The sequence below is a fragment of the Salvia miltiorrhiza genome, chromosome 1, assembly GCF_028751815.1.
Source record: "Salvia miltiorrhiza cultivar Shanhuang (shh) chromosome 1, IMPLAD_Smil_shh, whole genome shotgun sequence".
Classification (NCBI taxonomy): Eukaryota; Viridiplantae; Streptophyta; class Magnoliopsida; order Lamiales; family Lamiaceae; genus Salvia; species Salvia miltiorrhiza.
This window is the reverse complement of record NC_080387.1, coordinates 1065745-1092437: the sequence shown is the minus strand read 5'-3', so window position 1 is coordinate 1092437 and position 26693 is coordinate 1065745. Positions and strand designations below refer to the sequence as shown.

General features: G+C 40.1%; 1 protein-coding gene and 1 long non-coding RNA gene across 3 annotated transcripts; one reads left to right on the top strand and one right to left on the bottom strand.

Moving 5' to 3' along the window:
- Positions 1-847: 847 nt before the first annotated feature.
- Positions 848-19945, top strand: LOC131007212 (uncharacterized). The gene is made up of 2 exons (XR_009095970.1): positions 848-1771; positions 19694-19945. It is a non-coding gene; the product is annotated as an uncharacterized LOC131007212 (long non-coding RNA).
- LOC131007211 (zinc finger BED domain-containing protein RICESLEEPER 1-like) lies at positions 15123-18930 on the bottom strand. 2 transcript variants are annotated; one of them, XM_057934366.1, is made up of 3 exons: positions 15999-18119; positions 15878-15921; positions 15123-15304 (listed from the first exon to the last, which is right to left on the bottom strand). In XM_057934366.1, exons 1-2 carry the CDS (start codon positions 18099-18101, stop codon positions 15880-15882), a joined length of 2145 nt encoding a protein of 714 aa, XP_057790349.1. In that variant the 5' UTR covers positions 18102-18119; the 3' UTR covers positions 15123-15304; positions 15878-15879. The 2 variants fall into 2 exon arrangements, 1 of the variants encoding a protein (XP_057790349.1); XR_009095969.1 differs by lacking the exons at positions 15878-15921; positions 15999-18119 and adding an exon at positions 18663-18930.
- Positions 19946-26693: the final 6748 nt, after the last annotated feature.

Here is a 26693-nt window from a genome sequence, read left to right as displayed (position 1 = left end):
AAGAGAGGTTTAAGCCGCTTTACCAGAGCGGGATCCTAAGGTCAGGACCCCGACTTACCAATGCGACGACGAGGTCAACCGTGGCTCTGATACCACTGTTGAGTATCGACCCTCGTCGTCGTTGTTGAAGGCTTCCTTCGACTTTGGGCAGCCACAGCGCAGCTACAAAGCCGCAAAACAGCAGTTGCACAGCGGCGCAGCAACAAGGTAGCAGCAGCCTCGACAACCTGCAAGGAAAAATACACAAAGAGAGGAACAAGGGGCGTCGATCTTCTCGGCTCAGGTACAGCTCTCTTCCTCTCGATCACGCACACACTAAGCCACGAAGAATCACAAAGGGGACGTTGCTCTCGCCGGCACCACAATCGGCCAACAAGCCTTACACCTTCACCGGTAGCACCTCCACACAAAGGAAGAACACTAAGCAATTTTCGTCCACATTACAGCCACAGACCAAGGGCTCTTTAAATAGCCTACCATAGAAGGATCTAGAGAAGGAAGGTGAAGAGGTTCATGGGGGAGAAGAAGCGCAGGGGTCACAGCCCCAAAAGGGCACTAATTTTTGACTGGAAGGGAGAAATGGGAGGGCTGCCAAAATAAGGAGGATAGGGCATGGGCTTGTTGGGCCAAATTTGGGCCAACTAACAACAGGTTGCATGGTGGCGGCGGCGGAGGCAGATTCGATTTCGAAAAAGGAAATCTAGGGCTTTCGTTGTCTCTATCGATTTGGAAGAAAGGGATTCATGAGGGGAAGAAGCGGCCGAGGATCGACGGCCTCGGCCAGCACGGCCGCGCCGGAGCCGGCTGGAGGCGGAGCGAGAGGGAGAAAGAGAGAGAGAGGGGCGTCTGTTGAGAAGAGAGAGAGAGACCGAGTGGGAGAGATAAGGAAGGGTTGGGCCTTTACCTTTTGATAGATTGGGCTTGTGTTTAAATGGTTCTGGGCCTCCTCCTTAATTATTTTACTGGGCCATTGTATTTGATTTATTGAGCCCAACTATTTTATTCAGTAAATGGGCTACTGTTTTAATACAGTTGGGCCAAATTCATTTTAATTATATGAGTTGCCCTTAATTGGTTCATTGTGGATTAATTATTCTTTTATTGATTGAGCCAGATTTATTTAATTATTCAGTCCAATTATCTGATTCATTCACTCGAGCCATTTATTATTTTTATTTGGGCTGCAGATGTAAATAATAGTGGGCTGCCATTATTTATTTATTCAAGCCCACTTTTACTTATCTAATTATTAGGCTGCCTTATGTTTGGGCCTTTTAATTATTGAATTATTACTACTATTATTATTTCTTCCATATTTATTTAAGCTCGATTAATGATTAGCCTCGATTATTGATTAATTCGATCCGATTATTTCTAATTATGGGTGTATTATTACGAGACCACTAAGGAAACGAGTCGATTTAGCTATTCCCTTTTTATCGATTAAATAGCGCGAGATTTATTTAATTATCAAGTGGGTTAGAACACCCTAAGATGAGCGGATTAATTTTAGTTAGTTATTCGACTTCATGAAGCGAGACTTAATTAGTTTTACTAATCTGATAGCCAAGATTAACATTAGAATATCCTCGATTATTAGTCCCGAGTAATAATTCATGCATAAGAGAGTCATGCATAGTTAATTTTGCATTCTCATTATTTGAGGATTTTGTTCGAGCAATACCTTATTTAAATTTCTCGCAATAAAGGTCAAGCGCGAGAGCAATAACTAGATTAAGAGCCGCTACACCACAGCAAGAGTTGCTATCAGGTGGGCATTACTTTCATATATACCAAATGAGTTTCATATTACAGTTGAACAAGTTATTTCATGACAAAATCTTTGAATTGAAGTTATTTCACGTATTGTCTTGCCATAAAATGTTTCAATTTCTGTAATACCCGGGCTTCCGATGACATCTTTAAGTGCTTAAGTTCGAGTGATTAGGGGTTTGATCCCTTGTTTGAAATATTTTGTGTAATTATGTGATGTGTTATATGAAGTTTCTAGTTATTATTTTTGATGAAGTGATGTTGAGATGTTCGTTTGATAATGTGAGAATGATGTGGGATTTTACATCCGTAATTGAGTTCGAGTATTTGAGTAATTAGAGATAATTATTTGAATAAGAACGATGAACTCGGAATTAAAATCCGTTTAAACGTTTTTGAAATTTAGACTTTTTAACGATGAATAGTAAACACTGCTATTTCGTCTTTTTGTCGACTTTCAAAAATCTTACGTGCACGTCGTCGAGAAATATTCTTAGTTTTTCGATACGAATCCAACGACGAAAGTTTTTATTTTTGGACGACGAGTGAATAGTAAATTAGAATTTCTCGATAAACGAACCGAGCTCGTTTATCAGAATTTCGAGAACGAGTTTACGTTTTCTATATTTATATGGAATTACGAGTGTGATGAAAGTGAGTGGGAGTCGAGAGGGCGAGTAACGAAGAGTACGAGTAGTTAGTCGTTAAAACGAGATATTTAACGACTAAGTGGGATTAATATCCTAAATGTCTACCCTTCCTTAACCACCCCCCCCCCCCCAACCGCCCAAAGCTTCCCCCCTCTATATAAGGCGGCTGTGGGTCAGCCCCACAGCCATCACTTTCACGCACACACACACAAACACCAAGAACACACACTACCACCATTGAAGCTTAAGTGAAGCTTTTGAGCACCGAGTCGAGTGCCGAGCACCTTTTCGAGCACGTATCTACGTAGGTAACATCTCTACCTACGTTTTGACGGTTTTCTTTTCGATTTTCGTCGTCGTCGAAAAACGTCGATTCTCGACTTTATTTTGAAACGACAATGGATCGTCGTGAGTTTTTAGTATGTTGTTCTTGGGTAGATGTCGAGCATGTTTAATGAAGGAGTTAAGGATGGTTCGAACCCTAGCAGCCGTCCGTGTTCTTCGTCGTCGTCACTCGTTCTTCGATTTTTGTTAATCGATGTAACTTGTGAATGTGTTTTAGGAGCATGCTAGGTTTGTTCTTTGTTAATATTGTTTTTACCAAGCATGTTAAGTTGTAGGTTGTAGAGATGGCTGTACTTTGCGTGAACTTAGCAATGTATGTTAAGGTTTTCTTGAGTTTTGTGTTCTAAGTTGGAAGTTGAGCATGATAGGTTAAGTTTAAAGTTTTGAGGAGTGTTAGATTGAGAGAGAAGCATGAGAACCCTTTGTTTGTTGAGCATGAGTGGTGAGTGTTGAACTTTTAGAGTTGGTGCGTGAATTCCAGCTCTGCCGAGCTAGTCAGCTCTGGCGGCGGAATCCAACTCTGACGTGTGGATTCAGCTCTGCCGGGCGAGTCAGCTCTGGCAGTTGAAGTGCTATTGAGTTCAGCTCTGAATATCGAAGTTTAGCTCTATCGGGTTGAGCCAGCTCTGGCAAGTCAGCTCTGGATGTTGAGTCAGCTCTGGCTATTGAAGTCAGCTCTGGATGTAGAGTCAGCTCTGGCTGTTGAAGTCAGCTCTGGCGAGTCAGTTTTGGATGTTGAGTTAGCTCTGGAAGTCAGCTCTGGCGAGTTAGCTCTGGAAGTCAGCTCTGGCTGACCAAAGTCAGCTCTGGCGAGTTAGCTCTGGAAAGTCAGCTCTGGCTGCCAAAGTCAGCTCTGGCGAGTTAGCTCTGGAAAGTCAGCTCTGGCTGCCAAAGTCAGCTCTGGCGAGTTAGCTCTGGAAAGTCAGCTCTGGCTGACCAAAGTCAGCTCTGGCAAGTTAGCTCTGGAAGTCAGCTCTGGAGGTCAGCTCTGGCAGACGAGTCAGCTCTGACTGTTGAGTCAGCTCTGGCTCTTGAGTTCAGCTCTGGCTACGAGTCAGCTCTGCCGAGTCAGCTCTGCTGAGTGAGTTTCAGCCCTGCCGAGTTAGCTCTACCGTGAGGTCAGCTCTGGCTGCCAAGTCAGCGCTGGCAGGGCAGTTGAGTTAAGGTGTTAAGTTTATTTTTCCTATGTGAGTTTAATTAGTGAGTTTTCTGTTTGATGATCTTTCTTCTCATCGATTCTTCATAACAATGAAGGTCCGTTTGGGAAGTGACGACTTGAGAGGGAGAGAGTGACGTTACCTGTTTGCAGAGACGCAACGAGGTGGGCTTTTCTACGCTAAAATCAAGATGTTTATGCGTTTGATATATGATGTATGATGTATGATATATGATGTATTGATGTATGATGTATTGATGTTTGATGTATTGATGTATGATGTATGATGTATGATGTATGACTAAATGGATGTTAAATGCATTGATGTTTTATTTTCCTTTCAAAGCATGAACTGAATATATTTCGAAGTTATTGCATTGCCAAATATTTGAGATTTTAGTATGTTATCTATCCGTCTGAGCATAATGATATCGGTTCTACGCGAGGTAGAATTAGTGTACACAATGATCGTGAGTCAGCTTCCAGGTTGGCCGATTGCAGTGCTGCAGAGGGAGGCCTCTCTCTCAGTACATGAGTTAACAGATATGGTACTTACTTGAAAACATAGATTGGCCAGTCAACTTTGAGAAACGAAAATGAGTTTAGCAAACATAAGGCTTTAGATAAATCCCTTATGCTTGGATTAAAGTATGGCAATGACAATTTATAGCTTTATAAAGCATGAGATGTGATGTTTTGGCATGTGTTCACTGAGTGCTTTTGTACTCAGCCCTGCATATGTTTTTCTAAAAATGTGCAGGTTGAGCTGATGTGATGATGGTGCTGCAATGAGCGGAGTTACGGGGTTGTTAATAAATATGTAACCTGTCTAGAATATGTCTTCATACATATGTCTAGCTACTTTTCCGCTGCAGAGTACTTTTGGTACCATGTTATATCATGTCGTACTTTAAGTTTGAGAGAATGGTTCTTGTTGATGTAATAACTTGATTAACGTCTTATTAAGTTTTATGTCATCTTTCTTAAATGCTTAAACTGAGTCTTACGTTGTCTTTCATTAGACTGTTTTATTTTGCATTAATGAGTAATAATGACGAGTCTTATTAAAATGAGTAAGTTTTACGGTTATAAATGACGCCCCTTTCTTCTCCTTCTTCTTTAACCCCGTCCCTAGTCATGGATCACTCGGCCTAGCTATCCCTAGCTAGGGCGGGCTGCGACAGAGTGGTATCAGAGCTTTGGCTTGTAGGTTAAAGCTCTGAATTAGAAGTCTTGAGTTGAGTATAGAATGAGTCACTAGGCTAATAATTATTAACAACCGTGAGCTCAGCGCACCATCACACCAAGCTCAACGAGGTATGTAAAATTTCAAAGTTTAATCGTTATTAAATTTTGAAGAGCATGATGTTGAAGTTATATGTTGAGTTGTGATGTTATACTTTGAGCATGATGTTGATATTATATGATGAGTTATGATGCTATACTTTGAAAATGCATAGCTTGAGTTTGAGTATGACAACATGATTAATAACGAGTTATTATGTTGCATGAATTATGAAGTGATGTATGATGTGACGTTTTTGTGATGTGAATTGTTTGAGCAGTTGAGATGAGTCACGATGATTTAGATACAGGAATCTAATATCATTGTTTAGAGAGATTTTCTACTAAGTAGAGGGATGAAATGAGAACTTAGAGCTTAAGCTTGAGAGATTTAGCTTTTTGCTTTTAAGTACTTGTTTGTTTGAGTTATGTTGTGCTTGTTTATGTTTCCTGAGTTGAGCCGAGTTAGTTCTTCGAGTCACCTTTAAGTTTTTCTTATAGGATGGCTAGGATTATCCGCACCGCGCGAAAGTGGACGACCATGAGATCGACCCCAGTACAGGTCAGGCATGAGTACGAGACGTACGGCATCTGCCACCGAGACACGTTGGCAGAGTTCCTGGCGCACTACCACAGACTGTGGCTAGAGGCCAGCCTTCGAGCAGGGGTTACTGGTCTTGATGGCATCATGCGCCTAGTCAGTTTGCTGCCGGACGAGTGGCAGAGATGGGCAGGAGCTATGGCCCCCCATTACATCTACCGTGTGGGGCAGGCCTTTGATCTCTACGGAGACTTCACTGGTTTCGTGGTCGTGTTGAGCCATCAGTTTCTGGCTTGGGGAGTTTCCCCTATTGGACCGCACGAGAGGCCGTTTGATTTGGCCTGAGCTTTTGCGATTGAGCCGCCTGAGTTTGGGTCATACCACGACGAGTCAGTGCCAGCTCCAGCCCCTCAGGCTATACGATCGCCTAGTTCGGTTGACAGGCCACGATCTCCGTACTATACTCTATCTCCATATTGTGTACCCTCACCTACTATTCCCGCTGTTCCCAGAGTTAGTCACCAGGACCAGTGCGAGGCAGGAGGATCTCGCCCCGCAGGAGTTCAGAGGTCTGCCGAGGATGACCCAGAGCAGCAGGTTCCAGTTGGGACGTGCCGTCTTGAGCCACTGGACCCGCACGAGATGGGATTCGTCACAGACACTCAGATTCTCTACGCGGATCTACTGACGGGATGCCTTTCACACCGGGAGCTCCAGGAGAGATTAGTAGCCATCGAGTCTGTCTTTGGGGAGGATCCGATAGAGGTTAAGGTTGAGGCGGAGGACGAGGAGGAGCCGATGGAGGATCCGATAGAGGCTATAGCCGAGGATGAGGACGAGGAGGAGCCGATGGAGGATCCGATAGAGGCTGTAGTCGATGATGAGGACGAGGCTAGAGCCGATGAGGATTGCGAGAGTGTGGGCAGTACGCCCTGGCCGTAGTTTCCTTTATGTAGTGATGTATATATAGATGGGAGATGCTAGTACTTGATGTTTTTGACATGCTTCGATAGGCATGTGTATATATTGCCCTATAGATGCCATATAGATAGATGTTCCTAGGATGCTAGAGTAGCAACTAGATGAGTCGCCGGTAGGAGTGACCGTATGAGGTCCATGCCGAGACATAGTACTATTTATGATGTTAGCTTAGAGCGACATCATAATAAGTACTATGGTATTTTTGTGTAAGTCCTCTAATGAGGCAATCTTATTATATATATATATATATATATATGGTTGGCCATAGTGGTCTTTTGTTAGCATTGATAATCTTTCTTTCTTGTATGAATGTTGAGTGAACATGATTGTTTCCTTGAGTTGAGTTTAGTTTCGGCGAAGCTTAGAAAGGTGTATGATGTGAGAATTATCTTATGTTAATACAGAATGCCTCCGAGATGCAACCAAAGGCGTAATTTTGATGATAGGCGGGAAGATACTCCCCCGCCACCACCACAACCCGAGAGAAGAATCGAAGAACTTTTTCTTCGACAAAATCCACCCGGATTTAGTGGGACTGGAAGTCCACAAGAGGCGGAAGATTGGGTTAGAGCTTTGGAGAGGATCTTTAAATTCCTCAGGTGTAATGATCAGGAAAGGATGTTGTGCATGTCCTTCCAACTAACCGGATCAGCCGATTACTGGTGGGAAGCACGTCAGAAGACCCTGACACCCGAGCAAATAGAGAACTACACCTGGGAACAATTTAAGGCTACACTTTTTGAGAAGTACGTACCGAGGAGTTATCGCAAGCAGCGAGAGGCTGAATTTGGGAGTTTGAGGCAAGGGAAGAAATCGGTTTCAGAATATGACCGAGAATTCTGTGATTTATCACGTTTTGCTCCACAGAAAGTGGACACTGATGAGAAGATGTCTGAGCTTTTCTGCGCCGGTTTGAGGCAGGACATTAGGGTAGTGTTGGCAAGTCAGGCCACACTGCCATACACTGAGGCTTTGAATCGAGCCTTAGATATGGAGTTGGCTATGCAGCCAGAGAAAGCACTGCAAGCACCTGCACCGCCGTTAACTGAGACAAAAATGCCTGGAGGACAACAGACTGCGCCTCCAGCACAGATTGGAAAGAGAAAATGGGAGGACAGAGGACAGGGCAACAGAACGTTGTGGCAAGGACAAGGCCAACAACAACAGGGTAAACAGAAATACCCTGGACAGTCGTCAGGACAACCGAGGACGCCGCCGTGTGCCAAGTGCAACAAGATGCACTTGGGGGTTTGCAAAGCTGGATCTAATGTTTGCTACAACTGTGGACAAGCTGGTCATTACTCGTCGCACTGCCCGAGTAAACAACAAGGAATGGCAAGAGGGAAGCCTGATCAGAGTTCGGCTCAGCCCTTGAGAGCCATTATGGGGTACCCGCAACCGCCCCAACAACAACGTCAGCCGCAAGGTCCACAGAAACAGCAGCAGCAGCAGCAACTACCACAACCGCCACAGCATCAGAGAGCCTTTGCGCTCAATCAGAAACAGCCCGAGAAAAATTAGGGAAACCTGACAGGTATGGGCAAGATTTTGGATGTACCAGTTATAGTTTTGTTTGATACAGGAGCTTCGCATTCTTTTATTGCTCAAGCATGCGTAGATACCTTCAAACTAGAACCAAAACTAGCTACACCCGAACTGAGAGTAATTACTCCTGTAGGAAAAGCTACTACAGTTTCTCACGTGATTTCTAACGTAGAGCTTAAGTTAGGATCACTAAGGATGAAAGCAAGAACCTTGCACTTAATGCCTATGTGGGACGTAGACATTATTCTAGGAATGGATTGGTTAGCAGAGAACTTTGCCACGATTGACTGTAAGAAGAGGAAGATAACTTTCCAGCCACCTGGGAAGGAACCGATGTGCTTTCATGGCATAGATAGAAGTAAGAGAGTCCCAATCGTTTCGGCACTTCAAGCGTCGAAGTTGGTAAAGAAGAAAGGAGCCCAAGCTTACCTAGTTTACTTGAATGATGAAGTAGAATCAAGTAAAAGCTTAGAGGATGTAGCAGTGGTAAGGGAATATGGAGATGTATTTCCCGAGGTGTTACCAGGATTGCCACCAACGAGACAGTTGGAGTTTACTATCGACTTAGAACCTGGTTCAGCACCAGTGTCGAAGGCACCCTACAGAATGGCACCTAAAGAGCTACAAGAGTTGAAGATTCATTTACAAGAACTGCTCGAGTTGGGTTTTATCCGACCTAGTGTATCCCCGTGGGGAGCACCAGTCTTTTTTGTCAAAAAGAAGGATGGCACATTGAGAATGTGCATAGATTATCGCGAGCTGAATAAATTGACACTCAAGAACAAATATCCTTTACCAAGGATAGACGACTTGTTTGATCAATTAAGAGGAGCGAGCATTTTCTCGAAAGTTGACTTGAGATCGGGTTATCACCAGTTGAAGATTCGACAGGAAGATATACCTAAGACAGCTTTTCGAACGAGATATGGACACTAAGAGTTCATAGTTATGCCATTCAGTTTGATGAACGCACCAACAGTATTCATGGATCTCATGAATCGAGTGTTTCATCAATACCTGGATAAATTTGTCCTAGTCTTCATAGATGACATACTCATCTATTCGAAGAATGAGCAAGAGCACCAACAACATCTGAGAGTAGTGTTGGAAACGCTTAGAGCTGAGAAGCTTTTCGCCAAATTCACCAAGTGTGAATTTTGGTTGAACGAAGTAACGTTTCTAGGACATATTGTTTCATCCGAAGGGATTACGGTTGACCCCGCCAAGGTACAAGCCGTACATGAGTGGAGATCACCAACTACGCCTAACGAGATTCACAGCTTCTTAGGCTTAGCAGGTTACTATCGGAGGTTTATCGAAGGATTTTCCACGATAACAAGACCGATGATCCAATTACTTAGAAAAGAAGCTAAGTACAATTGGACAGAGGAGTGCGAAGAGAGTTTTCAAGAACTCAAGAGGAGGTTGACTACAGCACCAGTGCTGACAGTCCCAGAAATGGATAAAGAGTATACCATCTACACAGATGCGTCAAAGAATGGGCTAGGATGTGTTTTGATGCAAGAAGGAAGAGTTATAGCCTATGCATCACGACAACTTAGACCCCACGAGATAAATTATCCAACACATTAGAACTTGCAGCCGTTGTGCATGCCCTGAAAATTTGGAGGCATCATCTCTACGGAGTTAGATGTGAGATTTTCACGGACCACAAAAGTTTGAAATACTTTTCGAGCAGAAGGATCTTAACATGAGGCAGAGGAGATGGCTCGAATTAGTGAAGGATTATGACTGCGGCATTAACTATCACCCCGAAAAGGCCAATGTAGTAGCCGACGCATTGAGCCGAAAAGTCTCGTCAAAGTTAGGATGTCTTCTCACGAGGGAGGATGAGCTTATAAAGGACTTTGACAAGATGAGGATAGATGTGATAGAACCACCAGAAACAAGAGCGAGTATCGTTGCGACGATGCCTAGTTTGAGGAAAATGGTGGTTGAAGCACAAAGAAAGGACGAGAAAATGGAAAAGTTACGAGAGAGGATAAGGACAGGAGATCCCAAGAATTACCAAGAAGCGTCAGATAATGCTATCTTGTTTGAGGGAAGAATATGCATCCCCCACGATGAGGAGCTTAAGGATAAGATCATGAGTGAAGCTCATGACACACCTTACACCGCTCACCCTGGAGGTACAAAGATGTACCAGGATTTGAAAAAGGGATTTTGGTGGGACGGAATGAAACGAGACATAGCTTCGTTTGTAGAGCGATGCTTAGCTTGTCAGCAAGTGAAAGCATTACACCAACGACCCTATGAGAAGTTAAACCCGTTGGAGATTCCCGAATGGAAATGGGATCACATAGCGATGGATTTTGTGACAGCTTTACCCAAAAGTCAGAGAGGAAATACAGCGATTTGGGTGATTGTAGATCGACTAACGAAATCTGCACACTCCATACCGATTTCAATCACGTATGGATCAGATAAGTTAGCACATTTGTACGTCCGCGAGGTTATAAGATTTCATGGAGTACCGGTGTCGATCACCTCAGATAGAGATTCCAAATTTACGTCACGTTTTTGGATGAGTTTACAGAAAGAGTTGGGTACAAGGTTGAATTTTAGCACAGCCTTTCATCCCCAAACTGATGGACAGTCAAAAAGGACTATCCAGACGTTAGAAGATATGATAAGAACTACTATCCTTGATAGAGGAGTACATTGGGAGAAGGTTTTGCCACTAATAGAGTTTGCCTATAACAACAGTTACCAGGCGACTATTGGTATGGCTCCGTATGAAGCTCTTTATGGAAAGAAGTGTAGATCACCACTTTACTGGGATGAAGTTGGTGAGAGGAGAGTGTTAGGACCGGACACAGTCGCAGAGATGATTGAGATTGTCCGAAAGATAAGGTAGAGGATCAAAGAAGCGCAAGATAGACAGAAATCTTACGCAGATACCCGCCGCACGGAGTTACATTTCGAGATAAGAGACAAGGTTTTCTTGAAGGTTTCACCCTCGAAAGGGATAAATAGATTTGGGGTAAAAGGAAAGCTTAGACCCAGATTTATCGGCCCCTATGAGATCTTGGAAAAGATAGGTCCAGTAGCATATAGGTTGGCTTTGCCGCCTAGCTTTGGAAATGTGCATAATGTGTTCCACGTATCACAATTGAGGAGATATGTTTTCGACCCAAAGCATGTGGTCTACCAAGAGGAAATGGTCTTAGAACCAGACTTAAGCTATGAAGAAAGTCCCGAGATAATTCTAGATCGTAAGATCCAACAATTGAGAAGCAAATCAATTGCATTGGTTAAGGTCCAATGGAGACACCACGGTTACGAGGAAGCGACGTGGGAACTTGAAAACAAGATGCGGGAGAAATACCCGGAACTTTTTCAGGAGATGTAAATTTCGGGATGAAATTTTGTTTAAGGGGGAGAGTATGTAATACCCGGGCTTCCGATGACATGTTTAAGTGCTTAAGTTCGAGTGATTAGGGGTTTGATCCCTTGTTTGATATACTTTGTGTAATGATGTGATGTGTTATATGAAGTTTCTAGTTATTATTTTTGATGAAGTGATGTTGAGAAGTTCGTTTGATAATGTGAGAATGATGTGGGATTTTATATCCGTAATTGAGTTCGAGTATTTGAGTAATTAGAGATAATTATTTGAATAAGAACGATGAACTTGGAATTGAAATCTGAGTCCGTTTAAACGTTTTTGAAATTTAGACTTTTTGACGATGAATAGTAAATACTGCTATTTTGTCTTTTTGTCGACTTTCAAAAATCTTACGTGCACGTCGTTGAGAAATATTCTTAGTTTTTCGATACGAATCCAACTACGAAAGTTTTTATTTTTGGACGACGAGTGAATAGTAAATCGGAATTTCTCGATAAATGAACCGAGCTCGTTTATCAGAATTTCGAGAACGAGCTTACGTTTTCTATATTTATATGGAATTACGAGTGTGATGAAAGTGAGTGGGAGTTGAGAGGGCGAGTAACGAAGAGTACGAATAGTTAGTCGTTAAAACGAGATATTTAACGACTAAGTGGGATTATTATCCTAAATATCTAGGCATACCCTTCCTTAACCACCCCCCCAACCGCCCAAAGCTTCCCCCATCTATATAAGGCGGCTGTGGGTCAGCCCCACAGCTATCACTTTCACGCACACACACACAAACACCAAGAACACACACTACCACCATTGAAGCTTAAGTGAAGCTTTTGAGCTCCGATTTGAGCACCGAGTCGAGCACGTATCTACGTAGGTAACATCTCTACCTAGGTTTTGACGGTTTTCTTTTCGATTTTCGTCGTCGTCAAAAAACGTCGATTCTCGACTTTATTTTGAAACGACGATGGATCGTCGTGAGTTTTTAGTATGTTGTTCTTGGGTAGATGTCGAGCATGTTTAATGAAGGAGTTAAGGATGGTTCGAACCCTAGCCATGGAACCCATGAGGGCAGCCGTCTGTGTTCTTCGTCGTCGTCACTCGTTCTTCGATTTTTGTTAATCGATGTAACTTGTGAATGTGTTTTAGGAGCATGCTAGGTTTGTTCTTTGTTAATATTGTTTTTACCAAGCATGTTAAGTTGTAGGTTGTAGAGATGGCTGTACTTTGCGTGAACTTAGAAATGTATGTTAAGGTTTTCTTGAGTTTTGTGTTCTAAGTTGGAAGTTGAGCATGATAGGTTAAGTTTAAAGTTTTGAGGAGTGTTAGATTGAGAGAGAAGTATGAGAACCCTTTGTTTGTTGAGCATGAGTGGTGAGTGTTGAACTTTTAGAGTTGGTGCGTGAATTCCAGCTCTGCCGAGCTAGTCAGCTCTGGCGGCGGAATCCAGCTCTGACGTGTGGATTCAGCTCTGCCGGGTGAGTCAGTTCTGGCAGTTGAAGTGCTGTTGAGTTCAGCTCTGACTATCGAAGTTTAGCTTTGTCGGGTTGAGCCAGCTCTGGCAAGTCAGCTCTGGCTGTTGAAGTCAGCTCTGGCGAGTCAGCTCTGGATGTTGAGTCAGCTCTGGCAAGTCAGCTCTGGCGAGTCAGCTCTGGATGTAGAGTCAGCTCTGGCGAGTCAGTTCTGGATGTTGAGTTAGCTCTGGAAGTCAGCTCTGGCTGCCAAAGTCAGCTCTGGCGAGTTAGCTCTGGAAAGTCAGCTCTGGCTGCCAAAGTCAGCTCTGGCGAGTTAGCTCTGGAAAGTCAGCTCTGGCTAACCAAAGTCAGCTCTGGCAAGTTAGCTCTGGAAGTCAGCTGTGGCTGCCAAAGTCAGCTCTGGAGGTCAGCTCTGGCAGGCGAGTCAGCTCTGACTGTTGAGTTAGCTCTAGCTCTTGAGTTCAGCTCTGGCTGCGAGTCAGCTCTGCAGAGTGAGTTTCAGCCCTACCGAGTTAGCTCTGCCGTGAGGTCAGCTATGGCTGCCAAGTCAGTGCTGGCAGGGCAGTTGAGTTAAGATGTTAAGTTTATTTTTCCTATGTGAGTTTAATTAGTGAGTTTTCTGTTTGATGATCTTTCTTCTCATCGATTCTTCATAACAATGAAGGTCCGTTTGGGAAGTGACGACTTGAGAGGGAGAGAGTGATGTTACCTGTTTGCAGAGACGCACCGAGGTGGGATTTTCTACGCTAAAATCAAGATGTTTATGCGTTTGATATATGATGTATGATGTATGATATATGATGTATTGATGTATGATGTATTGATGTATGATGTATTGATGTATGACTAAATGGATGTTAAATGCATTGATGTTTTATTTTCCTTTCAAAGCATGAACTGAATATATTTTGAAGTTATTGCATTGCCAAATATTTGAGATTTTAGTATGTTATCTATCTGTCTGAGCATAATGATATCGGTTCTACGCGAGGTAGAATTAGTGTTCACAGTGATCGTGAGTCAGCTTCCAGGTTGGCCGATTGCAGTGCTGCAGAGGGAGGCCTCCCTCTCAGTACATGAGTTAACAGATATGGTACTTACTTGAAAACATAGACTGGCCAGTCAACTTTGAGAAACGAAAATGAGTTTAACAAACATAAGGCTTTAGATAAATCCCTTATGCTTGGATTAAAGTATGGCAATGACAATTTATAGCTTTATAAAGCATGAGATGTGATGTTTTGGCATGTGTTCACTGAGTGCTTTTGTACTCAGCCCTGCATATGTTTTTCTAAAAATGTGCAGGTTGAGCTTATGTGATGATGGTGCTGCAATGAGCGGAGTTACGGGGTTGTTAATAAATATGTAACCTGTCTTGAATATGTCTTCATGCATATGTCTAGCTACTTTTCCGCTGCAGAGTACTTTTGGTACCATGTTATATCATGTCGTACTTTAAGTTTGAGAGAATGGTTCTTGTTGATGTAATAACTTGATTAACGTCTTATTAAGTTTTATGTCATCTTTCTTAAATGCTTAAACTGAGTCTTACGTTGTCTTTCTTTAGACTGTTTTATTTTGCATTAATGAGTAATAATGACGAGTCTTATTAAAATGAGTAAGTTTTACGGTTATAAATGATGCCCCTTTCTTCCCCTTCTTCTTTAACCCCGTCCCTAGTCGTGGATCACTCGGCCTAGCTATCCCTAGTAGGGGTGTAAATGAGCCGAGTCGAGTCGAGTATCGCTATGCTCAAACTCGAACTCGCCTGTTTTCATGAAGCTCGAGCTCGAGCTCGACTCGGCCGAGCTTGATTTTTCTGAGCTCGAGCTCGACTCGTTGCCATATTTGTAAGCTCGAGCTCGACTCGGTTAAGCTCGATTGTTGATTCTTGCTCGAGTTTGAGCTCGAGCTCGAGCTCGTTTAAGCTCGTCTCATACATGCTTTACCAAATTGAATAACATTACAAATCATTCCATTACGAAAGCATGAAAAAGGTTGCATATAAGAAGTCTAGAATGAAAATATGAAATATAACATAAAAAAGTAACAACTAACAAGTCTTGAATGAAAATACGAAATACAACATAAAAACATAAATTTGCAGCTTCTTCTTATAGATAGTGCCACAAGCCTACAACATGAAGTCGTCTCTCCAATACCAACAGTCGAACACCGTGTTAAGGGCTGCATACAAAAAAAAATATAAAGAACATCAATTAACAAATAACAAGACATATGAAGAAGACCCCTTCCAGATACATGAAACAAAAACAAAGCAAATAACTACTTTTTAAATGGATAAGTGTATATAACCACCAGCAGATAAATCTAAGAAACTTATGGACTAAAACATCCAAATCCAACTAAGAATCATTGTCGTATGATTTTAAGACAAGCTAGATATTCTCAAATTAGAGTCTAATCCCAAACCTAAGGTGATCAACATAGAGTCTAAATAAAAAATCAAGTTATTAATTAGATATGTATGATAAAAGCAAGACTAACTTTGAAAATCGAACTCCACATTACTTACATGATCAGTCAAATGCTTCTCATACTCTTTGTCAGTATACTTGATCACATCAACAGATTACAAACTACATACATAGAGAAATATTAGCAATTCAACTATAAAACAGTAAGAAGCAAACCAATAATATAAGAGATATTATTCAACTGTATGAATTTCCCAAAACAGTGGAGAAGCAAACCAACAAGAGATATTGAAATCTCCATAAAAACGAACATATATCTTACTTTCAAGAAGTGGGTAGCATAATCTCCAAAGGTTTCTTCTCACTCTGTAACATAAAATAAGACAATCAATTTAAGTTAAAATAAATTTAAGAAACCATAAAATAGTAAGAACATAGCTTACTTTGTTCTTTCTCTTCACACCATGAAGACTACGACACCAATCTCCTCCACAAATTAATGTTTGCACTGTATCGGCATTCAATGAGGCTCGATATGTATCAATAACTCGACCCCCTGCGCTAAAAGTAGCTTCTGATGCCACAGTTGATACGGGAATAGCTAATATATCACGAGCCATTTTAGATAATATACGATACTTCAATGCACTCGTTCTCCACCATTCTAAAGCATCAAATGGAGTTGACATATCTTCACAAATATGACATCCCTCTTCCAAGTAGTTGCTCAACTCTGACTGTTGTGGCTTACTAGTTTGAGCAGATTTCACATGTTGAATGAACTCGGACCAACCCGAAGCTTCTTGAACTCCACTTGTGCGATTGGTATTGTCAATAATTTGCCCACTTTGTGTAGAAATATCAGAATACATGTCTGCCACATATTCATCATACAGCTCAAATAATGCATCCCTCACTTTCTTGATTTTTTCACGAGCTTCTTCTTTGGAATACATCTTGGGAAAACAATACTCAATGACCGTCATCTTACACCTCGGATCTAAAATAGCAGCAATAGCCATCAACAAGTTGCACTCTCCCCAATATTTGTCAAATTTACTCTTCATAGCTCCAACCATGTCAAGAATAAAGGGTTCTTCAGTTTCATCCTTATGAATCTTATCCAACAACACTTTGATTCGATAAACTTCATTCAGAAACAGATTTGATGTTGGATACTCACTCCCAGATATGATACGAGTGGCTGAATCAAATACTTGCAATATGGTACACACCTTTTCAACTTTCACCCAGTCTTCATTGCTTGGACAACAAGTATATCGCGGCTCTCGGTCTTGGTATCTTGGAAACACCTCTTTGAACTTGATGGCAGTTGACAGCATTTCATATGTGGAATTCCATCTTGTTTTGCACTCGAGAACAAGCTTCCGATGTGGTAGTTGTAACTGCTGCACAATTTCAGAAAATGCCCGAAGTCTTGCCTCATTATAATTGATGAAAAGCACACTTTCATGTATGTCTTCAATAATGTAAGCAATCCTCGAAAGTCCATCTTGAACCATAAGGTTCAAGATGTGTGCACAACACCGCACATGGAATAGTTTACCTCCACATAGCAACTTCTTGTTTCTTGAGAAAGTGTCCGCCAATATGCGAATTGCCACATCGTTGTTTGAAGCATTGTCGACTGAAATGGTGAACACCTTATTCTCAATACCCCAATCCTTCATACACTTGTAAAGATTATCCGCTATCTCAACACCACGATGAGGAGGTGGCAGATGAACAAAACTAAGAATTCTTTTTTGCAATTTCCAGCAAGAGTCAACAAAATGTCCAGTAAGTACCATGTATTCGATCTTCTGATTCGTTGATCTCCACAAATCGGTAGTCACACTAATCTTGTTGATGCTCTTTAGTTGTGCCATCAGCTTCTTCCTCTCAATATCATACACTTGAGTACAATCTTTCTTGATTGTATTGCGTGATACCTTTTCCCATTCCAATGCTGCACGTTTCTGCATCATATTAAACCCTTCCTCTTCAACAATAGTAAATGGATGCTCGTGCATGAGTATCCAATGAGCAATTGCCTCCCTCATTTTTCTCATGTCAAATTTTCCATCCGTGAGAGCAATGGAAGCCATGGAAACACTATTTTCATTGATAGGCTCCAGTGAAATCTTTTGTTGTTGCTTCTGATGTAGCTTTCGCTTCAAACAACAAGCCAAGTGTCTTGAGAGGTGGGTAGTACTCTTGCTCTTCAAAATAGATAGTCTAGATCTGCAATGCTTGCACTCGGCTTTATTCACGTCATCAATTACATTATACTCCAACCAAACTTTTGATGTCTTTTGTCTTTTCTTCGGCTGAAAGCTCAAATCATCTTCTGCTCTTGTTTCACCATCTCCACTTCCACCTGTTTCACCATCTCCACTTCCACCTTCAATGTCAGTATTGTCATTGGCATTTGATGATGAATTTGTAACAATATGATCATCCGTTGAAAGCTGATTGTCAATGGAGTTTTGAGATGTTACTGCATTGGGCATTGTTGAGGAGACTTCGGGAGGAGAGGATGCCATTATCAACTGAAATAAAATAAAAAAGAACATTCTGAGTCAGAATTTAAAGATAAACCTTTGGGATCTAAAGATAAACCTTGCAAAAAGATGAACATTCTAAGTCAGATTTAAAGATGAACATTCTGAGTCAGAATTTAAAAAACGTATCAAAATTTAGGTCGTAATCCCATATATTGGAGCCCTCAACACCACCAAAACTTGAGCCATCAAGATCATCAGGGACTACATTAGCAAAAAGGTTCATGTTCTGATGTTCCTAATAACTTGTTCGAAATTTACAGCTCTATTCTCAGCTAAACCCAATTCTTCATTTTCCCCATTCCCATTAATCCTCTTCATTCCAACAATCTCACGCAGCAGTCAGCATTCAAACAACCCACAAAATTAATCCTCTTCATTCCAACAATCTCACGCAGCAGTCAGCATTCAAACAACCCACAAAAATTAGGGGAATTTCACGCAGCAGTCAGCACTCAAAATCAAGAACAATTACCCAGCAAGACTTTTATGCAATATTTCATAGACAACAAGATTTCAACAAGATTTCAGAGAAAATAGAACCTTAAATGGCAGATCGTGCTGCACTGCTGCTGTCGCGCCGAGGAGGGGAGAGCCGTTGGTGTCGCTGCTATTGTCGCGCCGAGCTGGGAAGCAGTCGGTGCCCGGTGAACGGTGGTGGCACTGCTGCACTGCTGCTGCTGTTAAGATCGTCGGATCTTCACTGCTGCTGCTGTTAAGATCGTCGGATCTTCGCTGGAAAGATGAGCCGCCGTCGTGTCGGAGTGTGCCGTCGCGCCGGAGTGCGTGTCGCCGGTCGCCGGCAACCGAGAGAGAGAGGATAGATTGGGGTGGCTGCTGGCTGCTGCGAGCTGAGTTTGGGAGGGAGTTAGGCTGCTAGGGTTTGTTGTGTAATTCAAATTCACAAGTTGGGTAGGGTTCTAATGGGCTTAGGAGTTGGGCCATTTTGTGGGCTCAAAAATATATTTAATTTTGGGCTTACATATAATATATTATATATATAATTGTTTGAGCTCGATTAGGCTCGCGAGCCTAACGAGTCGAGTATTAAGAAACTCGAACTCGGGCTCGAAACCTAATCGAGTAGCTCGAGCTCGAGCTCGACTCGACTAACATCGAGTCGATTTCGAGTAATTTTCGAGCCGAGCCCGAGTAACTCGCGAGCTAGCTCGACTCACTTACACCCCTAATCCCTAGCTAGGGCGGGCTGCGACAATTTCAGTATGATATCTATCTGATGTGGCTTTGCCAGTTATTATGTAATCGAATTCGGGTCCTGAGCAGTTGATAGCTATCCTGCCAGGGCTAGTGTACACAAGTGACCGTGAGAGGTGGCCATCTCTCCGGCACGCAGCTTCAGATATGATAGATTATGAGAACTTAGTCTGCAGACGAACTTTAAGAATCACAAATGAATTTAGTAAGCTTGGGCCTTTTTAGCTAAAAACTCCCTTGTTGTACTGTTTATGATGGCATGATAATTTACCGTTTTGAAGCATGTATTTTTATACTTAGGCATACGTGCCCACTGAGTACTTTTGTACTCAGCCCTACATATATTTCTAAATGTGCAGGTTGAGCAGCTGCCGGTGGTGATGAAGTGACGAGTGGAACCCTTTTGTCTTATTTCTATGTATTAATGAACTCTGGGGATACATGTCTACATACATGTAATCAGAACCCTTATTCCGCTGCGTACTCAGAAGTCTTATGTTATTTTGGCTAAGTGGGAGTTATTCGAACTTACTAGTTGATTTGAGTCAATATGACTAAACCTCCGTTACATTATAACTATTCATTTTGTTAACAACGATTTACGATCCTTCCATGTCTGGTTATCCCCCTTTCTACCCCACTTCTAATCTCCCTCCCTTAGTCACGGTTTTCCCGGCTTAATTATCAATAATTAGGTCCGATCGTGACAGTAATTTAACTATGCATGAATCTCGTATGCATGATCTAATCTTCTGAGCGATAATCGGGAATTCTACTATTAATCCTCGTTAATAGATTTAGCTAATTCTCGTCTAACGCAGTCGAAAAAAGCTGTGATTCTTCCTTCCTCATCGGAATATTCTAGTTGTGAAATAAATCTCGTCTTTGTACCCGATCGAATTAAAAGAACTAACTCGGCTTTAATCGAGGTGTGACCTCGTAGAAATTATCGGGCTTTTCGATAGAAACATCATTGCTAACGTAACCTCAAATAATTAATAGGCTCAAAAGAGAGTAGCCAATTAATTAAATAAACAAGTGGCTTTAATGAAATAAACAATGATAGCTCGCTTTAAAGTCTGAAATTCAAAATCAATAATTAATAAAACTGGGCGGTTCATTTATTGAATAAGAATCGGCCCACTCACTGAAAAATAATTGGGCTTCATCAAAACAGATACTGTAAGGCTTAACTAAAGAAGTAACTTCAGCCCAAGTGATAATAGTAATTAATGTGGGCTGGAAAGAATAAATCTTAGTCCAATAGGCAATTTAATCGGCCCAAATGATGAATTAAATCGGCCCAATGAAATATAAATGGGATTAGAATAATAGCCCATCATAAAATATGCATCAGCCCAACTCCTTAAATAAATCAAGCTCAATAGAAATAATGAGAAGGGCCAATTAAATAAAAGACTGGCCCAGTTCGAATTTAAATGAAAGCCCAATCAATTAAAATTGGAAGCTCAATTCCTTTAGAATAAAACAAACCCAAGCTCAAATAATTCGGCCCAAATAATAAAGATAAAGGCCCAATTCGAATTTAGATGTGAAGCCCAAGCCATTAAAAATTCAAGCCCGAAAATTAAAAGGGGAAAGCCCAAATTCCTTTCTTCCACAACCACTCTCGGTCTCTCTCTCTAATCTCAAACTCAAGGCCGCTCGTCCTTCTTCTTCAAAGCTTACGCTCGGCCATCTCTCAAAATCGATCGGCCCTTCCTCTTCCTCGGCTGTTCAGCCGTCGTTTGCTTCGGCCGGCGTCGTCTGCCTACGCGTCTCAGCCCTGGTGCTGTCCTCTCTCTCCCACAGTGGAACCTAATCGAGCCCTAAAATCTGGAAATCATCGCCACTGTCGCACCTTCATCTGGAATCCGGCGGGCGGTCGTCGTCTAACTATCGTCCTCATATCCCTCTCCGACGCCAAGCCCTAGATTTCAGGAAAGGGAAAATCGCCCCTGTCGAGTGATTGCTGCTCCGAGCGCTGGTGCCGGCCGCTCTCTCTCTCGGCCATGATCTGATCAGCGTCAGCTGCCCCTGCGCCCTAGTTTCGACGTCAACAGAAGCTCCGTCATCACGCCGTCTTTCGATTCAGAGCAGGGCAAACGCATACTTGAGATGCTAGTGAAATGAACGGAGGTAGGGTGGCTGGAAGTTGAGGTTTGAGGGAACATTGCAGCCATTGGAGGCGGCTTGAAGAGATGAGGTGCAGAGGGTGGTCGGCTCTTCCTTCTGCATTCTACTTTTACCTTTTTCTCTCTCTTTGACTAATGTGCCCACACTTGAGTGAAAGGCAGTAAGTGGGCCACGTAGAGTCTAATCCTTTGTAATATACTAAACGATTTTCCCCAAGCTGGGAACTAGACTGTAATTTGTGAACTGTAAATAAAATACTGGCTTCGATTTTCAATCATCGCATTTCTGTATCTGCTTGATATCTTTTTCCTTGCCTGATAACTTGATAAACTGTGATATAACTTAAATTAAATCTGTAGATTTAATCTGCTTTGCAGTCGGAATAATTCCTCGACTTCTAGTAGCACTAATAAAATATAACTGCTTCTGTTTCTCGATTAATAAATAACATGACTTCGCTAAGTCAGTTATAACTTGGAAATAATAATTATTGAATAGCTCAATAATCCTCATCGCGATTTACTCACGCGACACAAAGCATAAGGCTAAAATAATAACTTCGTCTCTGATAAAAAAAAAATCAGGATCATAAACTGGATTCATATATAACTGGCAACTGGGTTCTATTTACTGAAAGATGCGATATTAATTATCGTGATACCATATTTAAATAACATAAAAGAGCGGATCACTACAGGGGTATATATAGATATTAAAAAAAAGAAAAAGAAAAAAAAATTCTAAACTATCCGTTGCATTTGCAACGGTGATGGCACAAAAAAAGGGATCCAACGGTAATGCAAAATTTAAAAATTTGAAACTTCAATTTTTTTTTTTCAAAATAGCGCGCGTGAAACTCACGCAATAGCCAAATCTCCCCCTTCAACCCGAGGCGAGCGGACGTACTGGGGGCCCACAGCCACAACACTCCAGTGCACGATGCGCCAGTTTTGCCGGTGCAACCCGGGGCTAAAAAACACCTGATCGCTGTGGATGCTCTTATTCAATCACTTCTGAGCCTGGCACCCGCAGCTTATTTTTTTAGTTAAGTTTTGTTTTTCGTTTATTAAGTATAGCAACCTTTTTTAACATGGCCCTCCAAAAATTAAATGGGGCCAACCCAACTGCCCAGTCCAAACAACATATAAAAATCAATGATAACTTGTGATTATTTCTCACTAGTACAGCCTCCCGTGCGATGCACGGGCTTCGATATATTTACTTATTTTTAAAATTTTTAAATTATGTGAAAATAGCAAAGTGTCATTATCTATGAATTAGATTAATTGGTAACGAAAAAATTATACGCCCTCCGTCCACGATATCAATTTCACTTTCGACATTTTGGTATGTTCAAAATATCATTTTCACTTTCATTTATAGCAATGAGGTTCACAAACTCCACTTACAACAATAGTGGGACCCACCCCAAAAAAACACAATAGTGAGATTCAAACTCCGCTAACAATAATACCCACTATTATGGACTATTATTCACCACTTTTTATAACTTGTATCGTCCACAAAGTGGAAACGATATCGTAGGCGGATGAAGTGTTAATTTAAATATAAGTATTTGATTTAAAATAATGTATATAACGATAAATCAACTTAATGAGCATTGTATAATAATACTCCATCCATTCCACTCTAAATGTCTCATTTTCTATTTTGGTTGTCCCACTCCAAATGTCTCATTTCCTTTTTTGGCAATACACATTCTCTCTATACTTAATATTTAAACAATTTCCACTAACCCACTTTATCTACTTTATATCCATTTTATCTACTTTATATACATTTCTTAATCTCCGTACCCAAAAGAAAGGAGACATTTGGAGTAGAACGGAGGGAGTAATATAATTAAATTTATAGATTATAAAATAAATCATTTCAGTCAATCTCATTTTGAGCAAATAATAGTAAACTATCAATATAACAAAATTAATAGTCGGCATTTAATACTATAATATTGGGATCTTAAAAAACCAAACTGCATTATTATTAAAAGTTTATATTTAAACAACTCAAAACTAATTTAAACATTAGGAGAAATACGAATAATAGAAAAGGAATATATAACAACAAATATGTTTATATAAATAAATAAATAATTCACATACATAATTAAATAAATCTTTATAATATTTTAAATTCTAATTTTAATATATATAACTAATTTTTTGTTTGCAAATTCACATTAATATTAATACAAATTTTCTTTTCCTTAACTGCATTAAAAATGACTATACTTTAAAAATATTTAAATTTAAAATAATTATAATTAAACAACTATGTAAACTTTTTTGAAAGATAAAAAATGACACCTACTTCACCAACAAACGATAATAAAATGAAAAAAATAAAATGATGTTCAATATTAGCGATATATGCTGCTGAAATGGAAAGTTTATTGAAAAAAGAAAAGCTGAAAACCCTTGAAAGCACAGGTGCAGACAAAGGAGTGAGCCTCAGGAAAGAGAGCTCAAAAAACAAAAAACCCTAACAGCTGAAAAGGAAAGAAAAAAGGATCAAAAAACCATGAGAGCACACGCAACAAAGGACCGGATCACAGAGGACCCGTCAATATTAGCGATATATGAGACTTGAGAGTGAACAAAAATTAATTTTAACACTATAAATGATTATAAATTATTCACTTCAAATTTATTTATTACTCCGAATTAAAGATTATAATTTTTAATTAAACATTGCAATTGAATTTTTTTTTCATGAATCGAATTTAACGATTTTTTAAATAAAATTAAAATAGAAAAAGAAAGAAATTTTGGAGGGAAGAAGTGAGAGGAGAGAGAAAATTTGGAGCTAAAAAAACTCCTCTTTGTTATAAACTAGAGAGAAGATGAGAAGAAGAGATAATTGCGTAGAGAGCATAAAGAGAATAAATCTGCAGGAGCGTCTTATTATGAGGACTAAATGCCTCTATTTATAGGGAATACAAAGCTAGGGTTAGGGTTTAGGGTTAAGTCATTTAATAGGGAAATATATATTTTATATATATTTACAACACTCCCCCTTAAATGACTAACTCTAAAAAAGCCTCATTAAAACCTTGCTAGGAAAAATTCAATGTGACAAAAACCTAGTTAAAGGAAAAAGAGTACAGTTGCTCCCCTGAAAATGATCATTGTATATCTTTGAGTCGATGCATGCCGATCTTGTGTATTAGCTTTCTGAAAGTCGATGTTGGTAATTCCTTTGTGAATAAGTCCACCAATTTATCGCTTGATCGAATCTTCATGTATCATTTGAGTTGTGTGCAATTTGACTTCAAAGAAAACTCCTCATTTGATGTTAGAGTTTAGATGTTCATGCCTTGCTAAAAACCTCTCCGTAAAAACCCTATGGGAAAAATTCGGTAGAGGAAAAAAGTACAAGACGTATATTTACTCATATATTACACTAGTTGCATCGATAAAAACCTTAACTAAGAAAACCTCGTGTAGGAAAAAACTTAGTAAGGGAAAAAGAGTACAACCATTTGGCCTTCAGGGCCATTGACCTTCAAAGTCTAATTTTCAAAACTATTTAAAAGATCACGCTCCCCCTCAAGATAACAATCTTGAATGTGTTCACTATAGTTTTCGAAATTAAATAAATAATCAACATCATCCATCAATTTTGAATTTCGATTTCTTTCATAACATAGACCAATTGTAATTTGCTTTGAATATAACCAATAAGATGGTTAATATCATTTAAAATTCTCCTTCTTGAAAAAACATTAAATCTAGCTAGCAAGTCAACTTCTAATTGTATATCATGCATGATAAAAGCAGTGCTTCAATAGCACACAAGTAAGGAACTTCGGGTCCTAAATAACTTCGTTATTTTCTTTTGGTTTAGGTGTGTCTTTAATTATCAACTTCAAGTGATAGAATAATCGTTTGATAGCTAAAAGGATGTGCTATTATTCAAAATCTTCTTTGGGTAGGTCGACTAATACATATAAAATATAGTCAGTTGGTTTGAAATACTCTATCTGGGAGATTCTCGATCTTCGGGTCGAGATGATATTTAGTTTAACTAAGTTTTTCAAAACTCATATTTAGACATGAGTTAGCTTCCTCAAGTTTTGAGTATTCACAAATGTTCTTTCTTCGGAAAGAATTCATTTAATCGGTTATGGACTTTCACATATATATCCATGTTTAATGGCCTATATAATAATATAACCATAACGTCCATAAATTTGATATCTATGTCAATGATTACTGCCATAAATGTTATATAAATAACGAAACATAATGCCACGTATAACATGAGAATATATTTGATTGATTTTGGGTTTCTCAAACCCTTGAGCTACTAATCTCGCTTAACATTTTATTATTTTCATTTAGCGAGTTCGGCTCTGCCTCATTGTTTATTTCTATATTTTTCAGTGCTTCTGGCACTCTAATATCATTTGTTTTGGTTCCAAATAATCTTCAAATTGAACTAACAATTTGTTGAGGCAAAAAGTGTTGTCGACAACTATCATTTTTCTTTTATACGATTCTCACGTATTCCCAAAGTTCATGGCAACTTTATTAAAACTAAATTTTCACCATTTCCCATAATATTTGGTCTAGTTGTTTCGTAATCCCAATATTACGATAATTTAGTGCACGTGCAAAATGTATTGGGATTATCGTCTTCAGGACGATCCTCTTCATGAGGTTTTTGGAATGATTTGATTTCTTTATTTGATTTTGTAATCCGCGGATATTTTATCTTGGGCACCAATAAGTCGTTTACGCTTCTGGCGTCAATGAGCATTGAATCAAATTCGTCCATCTAGGATTTCAATTATTTGGGGTGCAATATAACATGTATATGAAATTTCACTCCTTTGGCAGTCAATAATAATTTATTGAACTTTTGGTTCATTAATGCGTGAATCTAACATAATTAATCCAACAAGAAATTTACGGCATTGTATAATTCACCATTCACATATATCTCCCTCTAATGCCGAAAAATATTTCAAGTTGGATAATCAAAGTATCAATATATGAATTGATCCTCAATTATTGGCTCTATATATGTATTTTTCACAAAGTATACATATAATTTTCATAGAGCTATGAGTGCATTTGAATGGTGATAAAAGAATTTAGTAGATGGGAAATCCTCTTCGGGAGGTATTTTAATCACGCACTAATTGTAATGTAGACAACCCAAATACTCAAGTCTTGAGTTATTTTTAAATCAATTGGG